General features: G+C 38.0%; 1 protein-coding gene across 4 annotated transcripts in view; it reads left to right on the forward strand.

Annotated features, from left to right (window-relative positions):
* The window catches only part of NBEA (neurobeachin), a 516,023-nt gene that overhangs the window by 449,259 nt on the left and 46,019 nt on the right, over positions 1 to 20,745 (forward strand). For all 4 annotated transcript variants that reach the window (XM_059826681.1, XM_059826675.1, XM_059826690.1 and 1 more), the window contains one exon: positions 8,454 to 8,606. In XM_059826681.1, the coding sequence (XP_059682664.1) occupies positions 8,454 to 8,606 (153 nt within the window). The remainder of the gene's footprint in view (positions 1 to 8,453; positions 8,607 to 20,745) is intronic.

A 20,745-nucleotide genomic window follows, 5' to 3' on the forward strand; every position in this document is an offset into this window, starting at 1 on the left:
ATCAAACTATTTTATTATATATTGATACAAAGCCACTACTGGAATAAGTCTACTGAAGCACACTTCAGTAACCTAAGCAATATATGTCAATGCATTGCTGTTTTGTGTTCAGTTTAACAAAGAAACTTGAAGATCAGGAGGATGACTGAAAGTTTATAGTGAGACCGAAGCTATATCCTTAGTGTTACAACAACTGGAATATCTCATGGCATATAAATTCCTCTTGAAATAGTCTGATTAGTCATTCATTTGTTTCAGAGCTCTTACATTCTTGGAGAACACAAGTTTTTGTTTTTGAATTGTTCAATTTTTAGTATGTATTCATGCTGGATAAAGCAAATTCTTAGTGCTTCCTTTGCTGGGAACTAGCTGGTGGAAATATATACCCAAATTGGAGGGAGCCATAAGAAAAGCAGCAAATGTGTTTAAGGATTTGGATACAGGAAGAAAAATGTGTGTATGTGTAGGGTAATTAATGTCTAAAAGTGAAGACATGGTAGCATAAATTCTATATAATATGGAAACATATGAAAGGGAGAAGAATTGTTTGTCAGGGAACAAAGAGCTAAACCTCAGGGGAAAGGGATCAGAGTTGAAAAATGCTTACTTAACCAACAGAGTATGAAAAGTTTAAGTGGAATTGAGTATTCTTTGAATTTGAATATCCTCACAAGGGGAAGTAGTAAACCCTTTATTTCTCAAGCTTCTTAGAAACGTAGACTGGCAAAGCACTGGAAAAGCATCAGGGACAATCATGAATTGGCAAGAGGATGTGCTAGTTGACCCTTTAGGCCCTTTCCATTTGTAGAGTCTGTGTTTCTTAGCGATAAATCAAGAATGAGTATAGCAGCTAATTGTTGCTGTTCGTTGCTTAAGATCTTAATGAACTGCATTTCTCAATGCCGTGACATCAGGGCCAACTTTTCCCTGAGGCCTCGGGAGTTCATTCTGCAAAAGGATGGGAAACTGAACTATTAATACTACAAATACCCCATTTTTTCAGATTAGTTGTGCTACTGCTTGGAATGCCTTACAGGCTTTTTAAGCATTTTAATCAAGTTTTCAGGGACTGGAAAAGCAGTGACTTTTGGGGAACCACCAAGAAGCCCCCTCAAAATCTCTACCTATTTTGCCTACTCTCCTAAGAGCAGCAATGACTGTCTTCCACAAAAAAGACCTTCAGCTCTGAGAGTGTGAAACATCCAAAAATTCATGTTCGGCTGTCTGGCAACTTCTAATATTTATCTAGCAGTCCTGCGAGAAAGTAGATAGTGTGCAAAAGAGAGGATGTATAGAAGTTGTGTGTGAGTACAAAATCTTAAAGCATGTTCTCTGTCAAAGTGTTCTGCGTATTTGTGTAGCTTCTTCTGGCTGCACACAGTTATAAATGGGGGTCTTTGGCAGTGTGGATTCCCATGTGATGTACATGCTATAAATTGGTTTCCCACCCTAAAGATTTTTTGAGTCTTTATAGTAAATATTAGGTGTGTGGAATATGGAGTATCCATCAAGGTAGCAAACTGTCCAAACTGTTAAGAATAGCAAGTGTTCATTATTCATGTATTCCTTATCATATATTTTAAATTCATCTGAGCTGCTTTAAGTACATTTCATCTCTGATCTCACTAATCTCATTAATTACTGTGTCACAGGTTATGAAATAATTTAAAAACAGTGTGTGCAATGAATTAATCTGACATTCTTCAGTGCTGTGTATCGTAAGATGGCCACAATTTTTGCTTTCAAGTACTATATTAAATAATGATATGAATTGCCTTATTTCTTTATTAACAGGGTCTAATTAAAAAAATTCTTTTAAAATTTTTTTTTTGGGAAAGTAAAATCTCTATTATGATTTTTTCATCAGTTATTGTTTAATATAGAGGACTATGAGATGCTTTATTCTTAAGTTCTTAAATCACTTCTGAAGGGGGTCAGTTTTAAGTAGTAATTTGAGATTTTTAAGCAAAGCAGACACTTCCCACAACACTGTTCTTTCACAGCCTTGATGTAATTTTAAAGGAAACATCCAAATCACTTTTAAAAAATGCTGCCTTAAAATTTAAAAAATAAGTATCTGACATTTGCAAAGGAATATGTATTTCTTTAGGAAGCTGCAATTCTGTGGGTCAGTCTCCTTTTTTCACACGCCTGTGTCCTCTCTGGCATTCTCTCTGTTTCACCTTCTCCCCCCTTCCCCTCCCGCCTTCCCTCTCTCCCCTTACGTGTGTGTACTCTCCTCTGGAACTAAATTGTTTCACATTGAGCTAATGAAAATAGGGCTGTGGCAGTAGTTTGATCAGTCTGAAAAACAGGCTGTAATTGCTACATCTTGAATTGTGGCAAAAGGTACACCACCTTTGAAAAATGTAGCATATGATAGATTATTGCTCAATGGATGATTAAAGATCTACTTAGACAATTTTGTTCTGTACGTTTGGGCTATTTTGGTTCATTTTCAAAGAAAGAAACCTGTTCACCTACAGTGGATGAAACAGAATTAATACGGTATGTGCTATATTAGAGTGGTAACACACAAGGGAGAACCTGGATAACAGAGTTTATTTTATTGTGTCTCCCTTTATCAACATTGACCTTCTCTTGAGATAATCAGTACAAGCTGGAGGAAGAATGAACGTTTGCAGAGTGACCTTTGAGGAAGCAAGTCACCCGGAAATGACCATAACTTGGCCAGTCAGCTCTCACATTTTTTCCTTTCCACCTCCCCCCCCCCCAGCTCCAGTTTTTGGTAACATTGACTTCCCAGAACCTCCCGTTCAGGCACTAATCTTTCCTAATGCCTCTCAAACTTGTTATATTACTTTTTGAATAGTGTGTTTAAAAGTTAGAAAGGTAGCCTTGACAAAATGTCATTAAGGTGCCTTAGTGTGAATTAACACAGTTAATGGAGGTACTCATGACTGACTCATTGACCCAGTACTAGGCTCTTATGGAGTTAATGGATGCCAGGGGATCAGCCTTTTGGGAGGAAAAGAAAGAAAGAAAAAGAAATGGCAGCTTTAAATCCTTGAAGTGAATTATATTAGAAAAGTGAAAACGTCTGGGTTGGATTTGATTTCATTGGGAGGCCATAAAATGGTATACCCTTAGCAAAACATATTAAACAGAAATGTCAGATTTGATGCAAGTGGTGTACAATTATGATAGTGTTAATAGTGGTCCTCTATCACCCCAAGACATATTTTTAAAGTTTAATTTCTCAGCAAGTTGGATTTGTCACAGGACTGTAAATTAGAAAATGCATTTGGGGATGTTTTCTTATATGAAGACACAAGACATATAATACCGTTAACTATACCTTGGGGTTTTAGTATAGCTATTAAAATAGACTAGAGATCACATTTACAGACAAGAAATGTCTGTTATAATATTCATTTTACCTTTTTTTTACACCCCTCAGTAGCTTTACTGCATCGTTCTTCATCTGAGAAGAGCCAAGCTTCTTGGGCAGTTTGAAAGGTAGCTGACTATTAAATGATAGAAAGCTAACCTGTCTTATTAGAAGTGTGAATGAAAGGGGAGCAGAGGAGGTTACCAGCTTGTGAAATGTCAAGGACAACTAGACAGAAATTACTGCAAATGGATTTAGATCACTAGAATCCCTATTTTTATTAACTCTTTGAACTCTAGATATTTATTGTGGTAAGAAATTACCCATGACAGGTTATGTAGTTGGAAAGATTTATTTAGAACCTTTGATATGTTTTGTCAATAGTGAAGAAACCAATAAAATTTACTGAATTGTATCAATTAATGCAAAATTATGTATCAGCTGAATGGCATACAATAACAACACGCATCTAAATTGCTTAACTGGTCTGTGAATATTTTAAAAATACCAGACTTTTTAAAAATATTGGTCTTCTGTGCCTTTTTTCTTTTCATTCCCTCATTTTATGCCTGCAAACTGACGTAACTTCTGGGGAAGCTTTTTTATGTTGTTATTTTTGATGTTTTCCTTCATGTCTTGATTTACACTTGCTGACCCAATGTTTTTAGTGTAGGAAGATAATATTTTGAGATTTGTCTTTCATGAACATCTGTAGCTTGAAACATAAACTTAAAATCGTGATAGCTTCAAACAAGCATTCCTTTGCATAGACCTGGATTTGCACTGACCTTTTACCACTAGTGCCACTGAAGGTGCAATATGAGTTTTAAGGATCCACTTATCAACTATTCTGTCTGTCAAGTGGAAAGCAGATTGGGAGACAGAAGGTCCTCTGTGTCCCATCCCCTGGTGTAAATACCATCACTGAGATACATTTTTCCCCTGCTAATTTCTGAGTCTCCTTGTCCCTATCTTCAGGGTGAATTTAACAATGCCCCTTCTAAAGTATGAAGCTGCTGATTTGTAACCATTTTTCATCATAAAAATAAATGAAAAATAGCAGATCCTGTCAGAAAAGTATGCAATCTTAATCTCTGATCTAAAGACCACAGACGTCGATAAAAACATTTATTTTGGCTTCTGTGTGATGAACATGTGACAAAATATGATAAGGCCAAAGTATGTATAGGAGTAAATTAAGTTATATACTGTTTAGGAATAATTCTGCTAGCTAGTTTGGGGGCCATAAAAGAATATTTTACACATCTGTAACTAAAACTTAAGCAATGTAGCAATATGGAAGGTAAAATCATAAAGTCCTTCATTTGGACTTTTAGGAGCTGAAAGGCTATAAAGCTGGTAGGATAATGCTTTCCAAATATGTAATAAACTATGCAAAGAGAAAACAGTAATCTGTTCTCTGTATCCGTGATGGATTGATAGCTAGGACAAGGGAAAATGGGCTTACATTGTGTAATGAGTCAGGCCAGGCATTAGGTAAGACTTCCTCAGATGAAGAATACTGAAGTCAGCTGATGGAAGGATTGTGGAGTTGCTGTCACTCAAATTCTGGGACAAGAGGGCAGACGGATAGCTGGCAGGAAAGATGGTATAGCTGAACCTCTTCTGGAATGGAGGAATGGGCAAGGTCACCTTTCCAAATGTGACCCTGAAACAGTTAGATATTTGAGGTATCTGTTCCCTGTCCTTAACAGGAAAAGCACCAAAAGAGCTGTCTCTCTCCAGCCATAACCTTTATTAGAATATGAACTGGCACAAACCCACTTATGAAACAAAGAAAACCCAAACTCTGGCTGAGAAAAATGTAAATAGGTTTGAAAATAACTCTAGCCCTTGCTTTTGTTATCCTTTTCCTCAGTCTTGTGTTCATTCTTGCAACTTCCAGTGGCTTCTTGGTTAAAGCGATTGTCTCTGAGCCCCAGTTGTCATCTTGCCATCTCTGCTGAGGTTCACTCCTGCCTGCTCCTTCCTTTTCCCAGCAACCTAACCTCCCAGGCTCCATCCTCACTGCCTGCTCTGTCCTTGCTAATCCTTCCTTTCTCTGCTTCCCCCAGCTTGTGCTTCTCCTAGCGAAGCATGCTCAGGGGCCCTGGGGAAGGGAGTATTTGCCTTTCCATCCTCACCCGGCGCCTGCCATTGGCATGAGGTAGAAGAGACAGCTTCTTCATTTTTTTACAGCAGAATGTACAGCGAACACATAAACCCAAACCTTTCTATCACACTTCTCTAGATCAGTTGTATTTTCTATGCTTCTAGAGTAGCTAAATACACATTTTAAAGATTTTTCCAAATGTTAGCAAGTTCATACTTATGGGGTGCCACAAGTTTTCATAATGTGTCTGTGTTTCAGTATATATTAATTCATTCTCTGGAAATGAGAAGGAGATGGATTTGTCTGAGCTGTTTTTAAGTGTTGTGGTTTCTTAGTCTAGTCAATAGCGGAGACAGGAAAATTGCAAGAGGCATATCAAATGCTACTAAAGAAAACTGAATCATTAATGCAAACTATGGGAAACATGCTAGTATCTGGGAAAGGTCACATGCGACATTGTTCATATCTCAAAAAAGGTTCAATTCATGCTAAATAGTACTCAAATAAGCAAACAAAGTTGTAGGCTGCACTAAAAATAACCGAAGAGAATGCTGAGACTATAGCACGTTTAGTTTCATTACTTTGACTAAAAAAAAAAAAAAAAATGCCAGGAGATGTGTAACTGAAACGATTAGGGTTCTAGAGAGAGTGTTATTTGAAGAGGATTTAGAAGTCTGACACTGGTTAGTTTCCAGAGCACAGGAATAAGACAGGTCAAACTAAACATGTACGAAACAATAAATCTTAGGAAGAAAGTTAATCACATGCTTTCTGTTTATTCTATTTCTATTTATGTTTTCTGCTATACTAGACAAGGGAACATTAAATTACACTGAAAGCAAATAGCAACAAAGGTAAAATTACTAAATGGAAATGCCATTAAAAATATTCAGTGGCTTAAATCCCTTTGTTTCAAGATACTCCTGAAGTCAGAAGGTTAGTAGAATTCAGTTAAACACTAGATGTGGCTCTGGGTAGCACAAATCTTTCAGATACATTAGATGTAAAAGTTCACAATTAGATCCTAGGATATGTAAAACTGAAAAAGGAAATTTAAGAGTTAACGTATCTATGATGGAGTCAAAAACTTGCTTGCTATTTTGGCCTTACAGGTTAGTACACCACCATGTTGCATAAAAAATGGTAATAATTAAGAACAGGGGTATGTGTTTCAAGGCTTTTATACAAAATAGAAATAAGCTTCGCTTACTTTTTTCTTTAATAAATTCTGTTTCATTTGAATATTGACTTTTAATTTAATTTTGACTTAGTATTTCATCGTTCTGAGGACCTTATAAATTTTTCCTTTCTTTAAGGCAATGCTCTTAGTTTGTCAGTGATTTGCATGGTAGCACATGTTGGGTTGTGGCCAGCTCTTAGTCCCAAGTTAGTAGTAGTTTGTTGAGCTCTAGAAAGATTAAAGTCTAGTTTTCTCCAACTGCGAGGATTGTTCATTCTTCTGTGGGCTCCATTAGAGAAAGCCAAAGGGCTTCCTCGGGAACCGGAGAGTTAGTGAATCCTGTTTAGGGGAAAGGGGGGAAGTTTGCTTTTAGAAATACTCTGAGTAAATTAGAGGTATATAATCAAACTTAAGATTGACAGTAAAATAATATTTTTTCTTTTAACCTTATAGGGTATTCAGGATTGCTTTTAGTTTGGCTTTTTTCTAGTTGGTGTTTTATTATTTACTGCATGTAATATTTTTAAATTTTTTTGGCTTTTTGAAATTACAGCTCATTTCATAATGAGCTATTCAAGCTCAGGCATGTCTCACTTGGTTGGAGTTTTGCACTGGTTAGATATTGATTGGCATTGCATTCCAGTCTAATCTGAATTCAGACTGTTTGTAGTATGTTAAAAATGATGTAAATAAGCAAGTAAATTGCCTCCCTAAACATACTTAAAATTGTAGCGTAAGCATTATCTTTTTTTTTTTTAAATGAATGAATTTGAAAGGACCATCTATGCTTTAACTGCTCTATTCTCTATGGAGTTGCAGGTCAGATTCAATTAGATAAGTTTGTGTCTGCAGTGATTTTTTTTACGCTTCGCATATCTGCAGCCTTTGAAAAGACCACAAAGAGACTCAGGTTTCAGGTGCTGTGTCATCAGTTTTGATCATGTTACACAACTGAATACCATAATGCTTTTAACAATGTAATTTAGTGAATTTAATCCATATCTGGATATTAGAAAAGAGATAGTGGGCTTTAAAGCTTTTTTGCTATTGTAGTTCAGTACTTACTGCTAAAATAATAGACAGCATCAAATGGTGATATTTATTATGTCAAAATGCATTTCTATTTAGCTATCCTGGAAAGTAGGAAAAACTTCACACCCTAACTTATCTATAATGTATTAATACACTGCAGATGATCTTTGCTACTCAGTTATTGATCTTTCACAGTTTAAATATCATGTATTTCTGTTTTAAGGACATTTGTTGTACTGACATTTTTCTCGCCACGTATTTTTGAATTTTTCTTACGGTAGAAAAATTCATTCACCCTCAATTCTTTTTCCTTCTATAGGTAATCAAATTGCCACCTTTTCTTAAGCAATTAAAGAATATAGTGAAAGTCAAATCAAGACAGTGTTACATCAGCAACTTTTTTCCCCCTTTTAAGTAGTTTAGTTAAACAGTGATAAAAAAATCCAACATATTTATAGTATTGAAGGCTTAGCATACAGTTTCTTCTACCTATTATTCTGAAGTGGTCTCCTTTATTGATAAGCACTGCTTTTCCAAAGTTATGTTGTTCATAAAAACACATATGGGAAAACCAAAGATTGATTATTTCATTATGAAAAATATATTTGACCATAAGTACAAGGAAACAGATTATAAAATTTCTTAAACAAGTGCACAGAAATGTAAACAAAACCAGGAATGCTTTAATGTGTACTACAACAGAGCCTGATTCTAGCAGCACCATTTAGCATCTCTGTATAAATGTAAAGTCTCATTGTGTGTTTTCTCCTTGCCAGGAGTTGATTCCAGAGTTTTACTACCTACCAGAGATGTTTGTGAACAGTAATGGCTATAATCTAGGAATCAGAGAAGATGAAGTTGTTGTGAATGATGTTGATCTCCCACCATGGGCCAAGAAGCCTGAAGACTTCGTCCGTATCAACAGGATGGTAAGCTGCACTTTAGTTTAGCCTAAGTAAGGAGTTCTGTGTTTTAACAAGCTAACCTAATGCTGTTTTTCAACTCTTTAAAACTAGTTTTATAGAAATAAAATAAAAAGTGAAGGAGAATTTGCATTCTGTCTTGCTTGACAGAACCCTTTATTTTACAATGGATTTTCCTTCCATGTGCCCAAATCATGGAAAATGCAATTCAGTTATTTACTCTCTCATGAGAAAGCATCAGATGGGCATGAGCTGGACAATACAGGATAGCTTCAAAAATTTAAGCCTGTTCCTCCTCACCACCTTCTACATCAAAAAAAAAAAAGTTTATTATAAATGCTGGTATCTTGCAAGATATATTTTATTCTTTAATCGCCTAAAGCTATGCACTTCCTATTCCTCAGAGATGAACTGAAAGTGTAGAAATGTGAACATAAGCCAACAACTGCAGTCTCTGAAGAAATTTTGCAAAAGAACTGCTCTGATGTAAATCACCATGAAGTCTGTAGAATTTAGGCATGAAAAATGTTTATCTATGTTGTATATTTTTTGCTTTAATTTGATAGATAATGATTTTATTAATGATAGAGTTAATATGTATGTATGCTTCTAGTAATTTTTAGGAAAAGCAAGTTATATTCTGATGTTTTGCCCAGCAATAGTTCATTTTATGGTTCTGTTCGGGAAATGGATCTTCCTTAAAATGCATATTGCTTGTCTTGCTTATAGAGTCAGGACTATACTTTCAATAAGCTATGGGTTTCCATACAGTTGTAGAACTATTCAGCTTGTGCATTATTCCCTATAGTGCTTTGTGGTAGCATTGTAAGTCTAGCAGTGTTGGTTTTCTTATAATGAGTTTGGCAATTTAATTTCGAGAACTGTCTATTTAAAGAAAATTGTTCTTCAGAAGTTGATAGAAAAAATAGCCATATGAAGTTCAAAAGAATAGAAGACTATTATAAAACCAAACCTATTCCTAGATATGTATGATTTAGAAGTGTCCTCCATTTAGAAGAGTAAATGGTTTGACATATGTACAGCAGTCTCCTAAGGAAGTGATGGCGACCTCATCACTTGAGACATATGAAATGCACTACACAAAGCATGAGAAATGTGTTCCAGGGAGTAGTCCTTCATTGGCAGGAAGAAGCTGAACATTTTCTTTCTTTTTCTTGGCTGATTTCTCTTATAGCTGCATATATTGTAGCATTCTTTCTAAAGCTGCATATATTGTAGCATTCTTTCTAAAGCTGCATATATTGTAGCATTCTTTCTAAAAACAAGTAATTGTCACCGCTGGCGGCAATAAATTCAAGTGCACTTTTACTAGCAAAAAAAGGAGGTGAACTCAAAGGATCACTACCCTCCATTAGCATTCTCAAGTGTGGGGTGCGCAATCCCAGGTACATGTCTCCGGAGTGCCCATGTTGCTGCACGGAGCCCTTTTTTGGATTGTGGTTGAGACTAAACCCAAACTGGGCCTGGGAGTAAGCACACTAAAGTTGACCAAGAGGTTTAGTTTTGACATCTGTAAGAAGAGAAGTGTGATACCTTAGTGAAAAAGGACAAACAAGCTGCCACCGACTGGGGAATATAATGAGAGATGCATACTACAAGAAAGCTGGAGAGGGACTTTTTACAAGGGCATGTAGTGATAGGACAAGGGGTAATGGCTTTAAACTGAAAGAGGTTAGATTTAGATTAGATATAAGGAAGAAATTCTTCACTATGAGGGTGGTGAGGCACTGGAACAGGTTGCTCAGGGAAGCTGTGGGTGCCCAATCATTGGAAGGGTTCAAGGCCAGGTTGGACAGGGCTTTGAGCAACCTGGTCTAGTGGAAGATGTCCCTGCCCGTGATAGGAGGCTTGGAACTAAGTGATCTTTAAGGTCCCTTCCAACCCAAACCATTCTATCATTCTATGATATTAATGACTTCCTTTGGGAAATCTTATAAAGAATGTTCCTTTGGATCCTAAATTGTGTTTCTCCACCTTTCCTTTCCACAAAGATGGGATGATTAATAGGAGGATCAAAGGCACTCTGTGATAAGAGATCACTTGAAGAAAAGCTTTATCTTTCGTTTATTTGATTTCTCTCGTGAAACTTCTGCTTTCTAGAAAAATGAATAGGAGCTCTCTACAGAAGAGTTTTGTGCTGGGATATTTATGGCTGTTGAAGAAAACAGCTGCTTGCCTGAATTTAGAGTATAGCATTTATGCCCCTTCAGGATGATACTTTCAAGAAAGGCTGGTAGTTAAATGCTGGAAATACCTTTTAAATATTAAGCTGTAACAGCACTAATGACTGATTCTATACATGTGTAAATATTCTCAGACTACCATGAGACAGGCAAACCTATGCTAAGATTAGAGTAGTATTAGAATTACAGGCTTCAACTAATAGAATACTTTACAGATTTCTAAAATCAGAAATGGTCTCACTTATGTAACATACCCTTCCTGTACTGTCTTCCACCCCTGTCCCCACAGATGTGAGTGTCATGCCGTTATTATACAGTTTTGCCTGGAGGCACTTTCTGCATGGCCTTTATTCATCCCAGCATCTACTTTTAGCAAGAACATGATCAGTAGTTAAAATTCAGTTCTACACAGATACATGCTATCTTCAAGTGAGCAGTCTAGTGAAGTTCACAAATGATAATAAAGTTAGGAATAGCCTAGAAAACAGGAGAAAGAGGCATAGGTTTATTTGAATTAGATGCAGAAAATACACTGACGATCACCTTGGGAGGAGAGAATTAAAAATATCCAATAGGAAGCAGAAGTCTGGAAACAAAAATAGTATCAGAAATAGAGCAGTAGCGAGGGAAGGGTGACAATGAGCAGCAATTAGATTAGATGAAACTATGTAATTCTGTATTAATCAGAAATAAGTTTATTTTTATGCCATCTATGGAGAATCATTGCATCACAGAGGATGTAGACAGTTGTACCCATCTATGGTCCTTTTGAGATTGCACCTGGAATATTGGATTCACTTCTGGGTGACTAGATGACAGAAGTATTCAAATTTGGATGGAGTTCAGAGGATAGAAACAAAGTGAATAGCTTTGGGATGTTTGAAGAGCATGATATATGCATAGTTTTTTATAAAGCTTATTATGAAGTAGCAAGTGGCTGAAGAAGGATAATCCCGTTCACAAAAATGCAGATAGTATGTGTGGGAAGAAGTAATGGAATTACATCTTGAAAGGGTAATAATTTGAATGTGTAATAATTTTTCAGAAAAACTTCCTCATGTAGGGTTTTATTAGTGCATACAGCAAACTGCCAGTACGCTCTCTATGGTCACTATAATTAGGCTGCTCAAAGTAAGGAACAAATATAAAGGGATTGGAAAGTTTGACATTCCCTACCTAATGTCTGATTCCATGTTTTGAACCGGCCAGCAGATGTGTTAGTCAGTTAGGTCATCCCCAGGCCAAGCTTTGGCTGTTTTACAAGAATCTATCTTGAGAAAAAAAAATAGCCTGGGTGTGGTGCTGACGTGTAAAACACAGCAAGCTTGTGCAAGCCTGGAATTTCTACAGCAACTTAGCAAAGCAAGTAGAGAACATGTTTACAGGAAAACCACAGAAAATAGAGGAATATTTCAAGTAAGGGTTATCCTGATCCCTTGTCTAATGAAATCAGCAGTACTCGTTTCATTTCAGTGGAAAGGTTCCTGTGTGATACTGTGTAACATACAGTGAGATCTTGTTTTTCCCTAGCTGACAATATTTTCTTCTGTTCATACATACTTTTTGCTTGCTGCAGGCATATATAATGTGTAATTTTATGTGGGAGTAAATACAAATCCTTATATACGGCCTACTTGCACATTTATGAATGTAAACATTTCCTTTGAGTAACTGCAAGAATTTCAGCATTTCATCCTGAGACTTACCAAAGCAAGTACACAACAGCCTAGAAAACATCACAGAAGCACAGTGACATAAATCAATGTAATTTGACCAATTAGTTAAAAAGCTATACTAAAATTCTGTGCAAATTAATAAATGGCAGGCAGGGTTTTGGAGTTGTTTTATTTGATTGTTCAGCTGGGTGTTTTACACTTCTAACTAAGCACAGAAAGAAAGTGGAAATGGTTTTCCATCAAAAGAGATTCCTCTACACTTACGAAAATTAGACTTATTATAAAGACCGGAAAAGACATTCAGTCAAGTTACTTTTAAGACCTATTACAGTAGCTTCTAAAGCACTCAGTGTATACATCAGGGATTGTTATAGCAGTTTTATTTATCCATACAAAGCTAGACTGATTACTACAGAGTTACTCATGAAACATTAATAAAGCACTATGTTCAATGCTAACATGATTATGGCCTGACCTCGGTGATGGCACAAAGGACAGAGGCAGAAAGTGTCCCTGATAACATTACCCTAATGCTGGGCTCATCAATCATAATCTCCCAGTTTACCAGGAAAAAAAAAAAAAAACGACGCATAAAACCTTCCACAGATGTGCATCTGTAGTCCTACTCAGCCTCTCAATCCCCACAGACTTAGAGCAGTCCTGAGAGCCAGAAATAGAACAGATTCAGTCAGTAAGTCAAGCATGTTAAATCAAGGCAGGGAACACCACTGAGAAACACTGAAGCAGAGCTTTTATAGTAAGCATTCTTTAGTTTTGAAACAAAAGATGCAAGACTGTGTAATTCAAGTAAATTCTAATTATATTTTCATTATGACTTATGCACATATTAAATTACAAATTACAGCGTTGAGTAAAATGCATTCACTTTAGATTATATTTTTGAGAGACTAAATGGTGTCCTGTTTTTGTTATACATATTTTGTTCCTATTACATAACTGTTACTAAGACTGAATTTTCTTTCTGTCTTTGAAATGATTTATTTGCACTCTTCTGCTGCCAATTACATTTTTGTACAGTTCCTTGGCTATTCAGAAGCATGCGTAGTATTTCATAATTAAAAACCTTCTTGGATAGTCATTAGAAACATCTATTATGAAATCTCTGTGCTATGAGGATCTGGAAGATTTATCTTTTATCCTCACCATTCAGCAGCAGTTGACATTCCTTTTTTACCAGATAAGCAGTAGATAAGATTTGATATTACTTCCTCAGTAGTAGCTTTGATTGTATTTTGTGTATTGCGAAGGTTTGTTCTCAATGCAATTAAAACTCATTCAGCTAACAGGGGTTTCAATCTAATTTGGAATTGGCAGTGATTTTTTTTTTTTAAACTTCCCATATAACTGAAGAATCTTATTTACATCTTGAAGACACTCACATAAAGGATCAGTTTCTGTGCAGACATCCCTGAATAACTCAAGTCTGTATAATGCAATTCTGTGTCACTTTTATTAAAATATTGCTTTGTTTAAACAAACGTAACTGATTCCAGATATCAGTATTGCCTGTTTTATTTTATGACGAGTCAAAGATTTTACTCTGATAGTCAATACAAGAAATGGTAAATGAGACAGAGAGGTATTAGGTGAAGAGAATCTGTGCATTCAATGGCTGCAGAGGAGCAGGATGTAAGGGGAGAGAATAAAAACCCAGCTCACAGGCTGAAACAGCAGATGGTCTGTTATTGAACAGATCTACAAACCTGAAGTGTCTCACAGTAGTTTTAAGGAAACATTTTTAAATATACTGAATATAAGTTAACAGCAAGATACTGTGGAAGGAGTTCTTGGAGAGACAGACAGCATATAGCTATGGAGGGGAGGGAAACAAGGCAGGAATTGCAGAGACAGGAGGGGCAGGTGCAGCTGTGGTCCAGAGGAGGGGCAGCATCAGAACTTTCCTCTTCTCTGGTGACAAAAAATACCCAGGTAACACAAAACATTGTGTTAGAAAGAGGTTGGAATTGCATATTTTATAAATCCAGAACTCCTGATACTTTACTCAGCACATAGTGTGCGTTAAAATAAAACCCAATGCCTCCTACTGGAATCTCTGTGAAAAATGATTTTAACATCAAATTAGGATGAGCAGAGAGGAAAGTGTGCAGCGTTCATACTGCACAAAGGTCTGAAAAGAGCTATAGTGATTGATCCCACTAAGCAATAACTTGGTGCATATTAACTTTATTTAGTTTATACATAAACATAAACTTACTAATACCCATTTATATTTTACAACAGCTATGGGTCAGATTTTCAGCCTGTGGAACATGTGTGCATACCCTTGTCTGCAAACAAACAAAAACCACAGTACTTTTACTTCAAAATATGTACACACTATATGTATAATAATGCTTGCAATTTACCTGTTAGCAATAAGTCACTCCATTGAAAACAATAACATGAGAGACTCCTTCCTCAAAACAAAATCCTTGATAAAATACTGACTGGAATGCTGCTATTTGAAAATGAAGCCCTAATACAGTGGTTCAAACAAGTTCAGTTTGAGAGTGCCTGAATAAAACTCAATTTTCTGTACATTTTAGTTACAACAGAAAACAAGCTGGATATTAGCTAATTTCTGTTTAACAGTAAGAATCTTTAAAAAACATAATATTATATAATTTTACAAGTAATAACTATTATTGCTTTTCTAAAAAAATATTTGTTTCCTTATATTTCATATTGCAAATATGCTCAAAAAATTAAAGACCCCAAAATGCTTTAAAGCCAAAATGTTCTTGAAAAATGCTGTTCTTTAGGGCCATCACGAGCTTATTTTAAGGATATTATTGTTATCTTTTTCTGTATTTTCTTCCTACTGTACCTACAAATTATTTTTTACGCAGAAAATTCCCTCACCCTATTCCCTACTGAGCATTGCATATTCTTGAGAAACCGAACGATTTACTGTTGACAGTGAAGAGCTCATAAATTTTCAGGAGGCATTTACATGGAGGGGGAGCAGCCTGTGCATTAGAGCAAATTAGGGAAAGGATTCTGCAAGTATCGCATGAGTAGTGTTGCAGAAGTACTTGGGAGAAACACCAGCAACCCAGATCAGCCCTGACATCAGAAGCTTTCTCCTGACTAAAATGAATCCAGGTTATAAAGCACAGATCAGGAGCCTTGTCCCCACCGAGGGCCAGGTAGGACTTTGTAGCCTTTTGGTGGCCTGTTTTTGAGTACACCCTACCTATTGTTTGTGCCCAGCGCCACACCCCACTGGACACCCTGTTGGGGAGGATGTGAACATCACACAGCACCCATCGCAGCCCGCAGCTGGAGGCTGTGTGGTGCTAAGCCCCAGGCAGAGGCACTTTCCTTCCCAGCTCTGGCTCCTGTCTCCACCTTCCACTCTGATCTCTGCCCCAAATCCCCCACCGCACTGGTCTTCCACTGCACAGCGCCTGGCGTGCACAGTGCTGTCCCCTTTCTACCACCAACATCCTCACAGCCTCCCTGACAGCAATTCTTCCGACTTCCAATTTTGTGTGGACTTCTGAAATTTATAGTTCAAAATAATTAAATTCACTCCTTACAAATTTCCTCAAAGTTTCCCCAAGAAACTAAGGTTCTTCCCCCAGGAACTAAGGACCCCAAGGTTTTTTAAAGAACCATTAGACCTATAAACATAGTACAATACATCTGCTTAAAGAATTGGAGACAAAGACATGACATGCTGCTGTTAAAAAGTAGCTCATCTATTAAATAAGTTATTAAAGAACTGTTCATCCATGTGAAATAGAAGTTCTCCAAACCTGCCAGGGTCAATAAGACCTTCTCTGGAATGACAAGCTGCTGAGTAAGGGCTGGTCATGCAAGTAGAAAGTGCCTTAGGGAAACATAACATAGGGATTCAACTCTCCTAACTCTCCTAACTTTGAAGGTCAAAGAAAGCATACCCACCCCTGATGAGCAAGGCTGGCAAACTGGTAACAACAGACGAGGAGAAAGCTGAGGTACTCAATAACTTTTTTGCCTCAGTCTTCACTGGCAACCTCTCTTCCCACACCTCTTGAGTGGATGGACCACAAGGCAGGGACTCGGGGAGCAAAGTCGCGCCCACAGTAAGAGAAGATCAGGTTCGTGACCACCTGAGGAACTTGAATATACATAAGTCTATAGGACCTGACAAGATGCATCCCAGAGTCCTGAGGGAGTTGGCTGATGTAGTTGCCAAGCCACTCTCCATGATATTTCAAAAGTCATGGCAGTCAGGTGAAGTCCCTGGTGACTGGAAAAAGGGAAACATTGCACCTATTTTTAAAAAGAGTAGAAAGGAGGACCCTGGCAACTACCAACCTGTCAGCCTCACCTCTGTGCCTGGGAGGATCATGGAACAGATCCTCCTAGAAGATATGCTAAGGCACATAGAGGACAGGGAGGTGATTCGAGACAGCCAGCATGGCTTCACCAAGGGCAAATCCTGCCTGACCAACCTAGTAGCCTTCTATGATAAAGTGACTACATCAGTGGACAAGGGAAGAGCTCTGGATGTCGTCTATCTGGACTTCTGTAAGGGCTTTGACATGGTGCCCCACAACATCCTTCTCTCTAAATTGGAGAGATAGGAATTTGATGGGTGGACTGTTCGGTGGCTGAGGAATTGGTTGGATGGTTGCATCCAGAGGGTAGTGGCCAATGGCTCAATGTTCAGATGGAGATCAGTGACAAGTGGTGTTCCTCAGGGGTCTGTAATGGGACCAGTACTGTTTAAAATCTTCATCAATGACATACGCAGTGAACCCTCAGAAAGTTCGCAGACGCCACCAACCTGAGTGGTGCAGTTGACACACCTGAGGGACGGGATGCCATCCAGAGGGACCTGGACAAGCTTGAGAATTGGGCCTATGTGAACCTCATGAGGTTCAACCAGGCCAAGTGCAAGGTCCTGCACCTGGGTCAGGGCAACCCCTGGCACCAATACAGGCTGAGGGATAAAGGGATTGAGAGCAGCCCTGAGGAGAAGGACTTGGGGGTACCGGTGGATGAAAAGATGGACATGAGCTGTCAGCATGTGCTCGCAGCCTAGAAAGCCTGGGCTGCATCAAAAGAAGCGTGGTCAGCAGCTCGAGGGAGGGGATTCTGCCCCTCTACTCCGCTCCAGTGAGACCCCACCTGGAGTAGTGCGTCCAACTTGGGAGCCCTCAGCATGAGAAAGACATGGACCTGTTGGAGCAGGTCCAGAGGAGGGCCACAAAAAATATCAGAGGGATGGAACACCTCTCCTATGAGGAAAGGCCAAGAGAGTTGGGGCTGTTCAGCTTGGAGAAGAGAAGGCTCCAGGGAGACCTTATTGCAACGCTTCAGGACTTAAAGGGGACTTATAGGAAAGATGGGGACAGATTTTTTACCAGGGCCTGTGGTAATAGGACAAGGGGTAATGCTTTTAAACTAAAAGAGGGTAGATTCAGACTGGATGTAAGGAAGAGGTTTTTTACAATGAGGGTGGTGAAACACTGGACCAGGTTGCCCAGAGAGGTGGTATATGCCCCATCCCTGGAAACATTCAAGGTCAGGCTGGACGGGGCTCTGAGAAACCTCAGAGTTGAAGATGTCCCTGCTCACGGCAGGGGGGGTTGGACTAGATGACCTTTAAAGGTCCCTTCCAACCCAAACTGTTCTATGATTCTGTGATTCTAACACCAGGGAGAGGGTGTTAGAGGAGATAATGCTTATTTGACCTGAGCAGTTATTTTTTCAAATTTACTGTCCCACCTTTAAATAGTCAAAAGTGTTGCCATTTTCCCGAAATGCTCTCTGTATTCTAGAAATAATAATGCTATTTTTGATGAAAGCAAATGCCTAACAATTTTTTTTGCTGATTACTTTTAAATAAATAAATAATAGATACAGATGCAAAAGGAACAGAAATATGCAGAGTTCGGAGGAGGAAGAGAACAGTTAGGCTGCTCGTTGTAGTTGGTCGGAGATGGATGCTGGAAAGACAACAGGCTTTAAATTCTATTTTAAGTTTTATTACATACAAAGGAACATTAAAAATTGAGTATTTAAAAGTTAGGAAATGCTTTATTTATGGTTGCTGTGGCATACTTAATTTTATCCTTGCATGCTAACATCCTGCATGCTAAATGAGGTAAAAGTCCTATGAAAAAGATTACATGGGATGATGTAGTTGCTGACTATATGATGTTTCACGCACACAACACAATATAATTAAGAATCTGGCATTTCTTAATTATTTATTGGGAGACATACTTTGAAACCAAATAGTATTAGTTTAATAGTATTTAGTATTAAGCACTGTTAATGCTATTTAAATAATATTATTCACAATTTGCATATGATGGCCTCTGATTATGAAAAGGAAACAACAAATTTTTATATGGTTCTCTGCAGCATTTCTTTATAGCTTCTTATGGTATGCTGAACTTAAGTCCTTGAAAACTGAGCTACATGTCAGCTGTTAAACCTGAGCCTTCCCATCCGTTTTCCTCAGAAATAACAGTCACTGATTTCAACAGAAAAGGGTCCAGTTTTCCACCAAAACACAGAGAGTTCCTCTTCCACGTGGAGCATTACAGGGAGAATGTCTGTGGAATGACTGCATGATTACCCAGGGAGCCAGACCCATGTGGCTTGTCCTGTCTGCAGTTATTCCTGCTTGTGGGGTTGTGGGCAGGGGACTGCTGCTGGTGGGCAATACATGGCACGGTACTACAATGTCCCATGATTATTTCTGAAGCAGCCTCCTTTTGATGTAAATGAATAAAATTAAAACACATTTTTTCCAAAGTTTATCCCCCTCTAAAATTTGAACTCTCCCGGGGCAGACGTGAAACTCTGTCCTAGCTGGAAAGTGTTTGTGCTGAGTAGTGGCACTGTGCTAGAAACAATGGAGGAACTAGGATTTTTCAGGGGAAGAAAAAAAAAAAGCCACAATCTTTGAGAATGAAAAGTATTAGATAATGTAATACAGAGGGTTGCTGCCAGCTCTGCCTGTATGCAGTGAGTAGTAGTAAGCTTGACATAGATGTTTACATAATAAATGTTATTAAGGCTGGTATTTTGTTTTCCGAGTGAGCCAGGTTCTTTTCAGTGGTGCCCAGTGACAGGACATGAAGCAATGGGCACAAACTGAAACACAGGAGGCTCTCTCTGGACACCAGGAAACATGTTTTTACTGTGAGGGTGACTGAGCACTGGCACAGGTTGCCCAGAGAGCTTGTGGAGTCTTCGTCGTTGGAGATACTCAAAAGCCATCTGGGTACAGTCCTGGGCAGCCTGCTCTAGGTGGCCCTGCTTGAGCAGAGGGGTTGGAACATGTTATTTCCAGAGGTCCTTTCCAAACTCAGACATTCTGTGATTCTGTAATTTATTTTTTTCCTAACAATCTAGTTGGAAGTTAGTTCCCAGATCTGAGAACTGAACTGCACTTGTTCTGATCAAAGGGAAGCAGGTATATGACACTGTACAAAATTAGGACTGTGACGGAGTTTGGGCAAGGACACGTATAAAAACTTGGTCAATGAACCATGAATCTTTATTTTAATACCAGTTCCTGTTTATCACAGTTCTTCTCTGAAGGTAGCATTAGGAAAGAAGGAACGAGTGTGCCAGGAAGCCATCTTAAATACATGATGAGTCTTTATAGGAGAATGATTTGTGTATGATACAGGCTCGTGGGAAACTAAGACAGGTAGTCTGGTAGAGGGGTAAGGAGAAACTGCGTGATGCCTTCAGCTTTTGAAAGCTCCAGGCAATGACATCTACTAAGGATGCCAATCATATCTGATAAAGGCACATCGGTTGCATCAGGCTCAATGGTAATACTATCATTTCCTCCATTTAGAATTAATGTCTTTCCATATGCTGAGCAAAGGAATAGCAATCCTTGAACCCATTTTTAAACTAGCTAGTCATGGCCTGTGTTTTCTCTGGTGAACCAACCTAATGTCAAAAATGAGTATGAAAAATGCTTTTCTCCTTTGAGAAATCAGTCACAATTCACACATGGAGTACAGAACCTTATTTTGCCGATACAGCTTTTTAATTCTCAAGTTTCCATTTTAGATTTAAGACTAATTAGAACTAGTTGGAAAATGAGTTGGAAGATTGGGTTTTTGAAATTATTTTCCCATTTTCATCAGTTTTTCTTGACAAATTACCTAACTTATTTGACAAGCCCAAAAATTCATAATTAAAACCCTTGCAGCTTGGAGAAACCCAGTAGCTGAGAAGAAAATTAGCATGATATAAAGCTGAAGGAAAGAATATCTT

Source organism: Gavia stellata, chromosome 1, assembly GCF_030936135.1.
Source record: "Gavia stellata isolate bGavSte3 chromosome 1, bGavSte3.hap2, whole genome shotgun sequence".
Classification (NCBI taxonomy): Eukaryota; Metazoa; Chordata; class Aves; order Gaviiformes; family Gaviidae; genus Gavia; species Gavia stellata.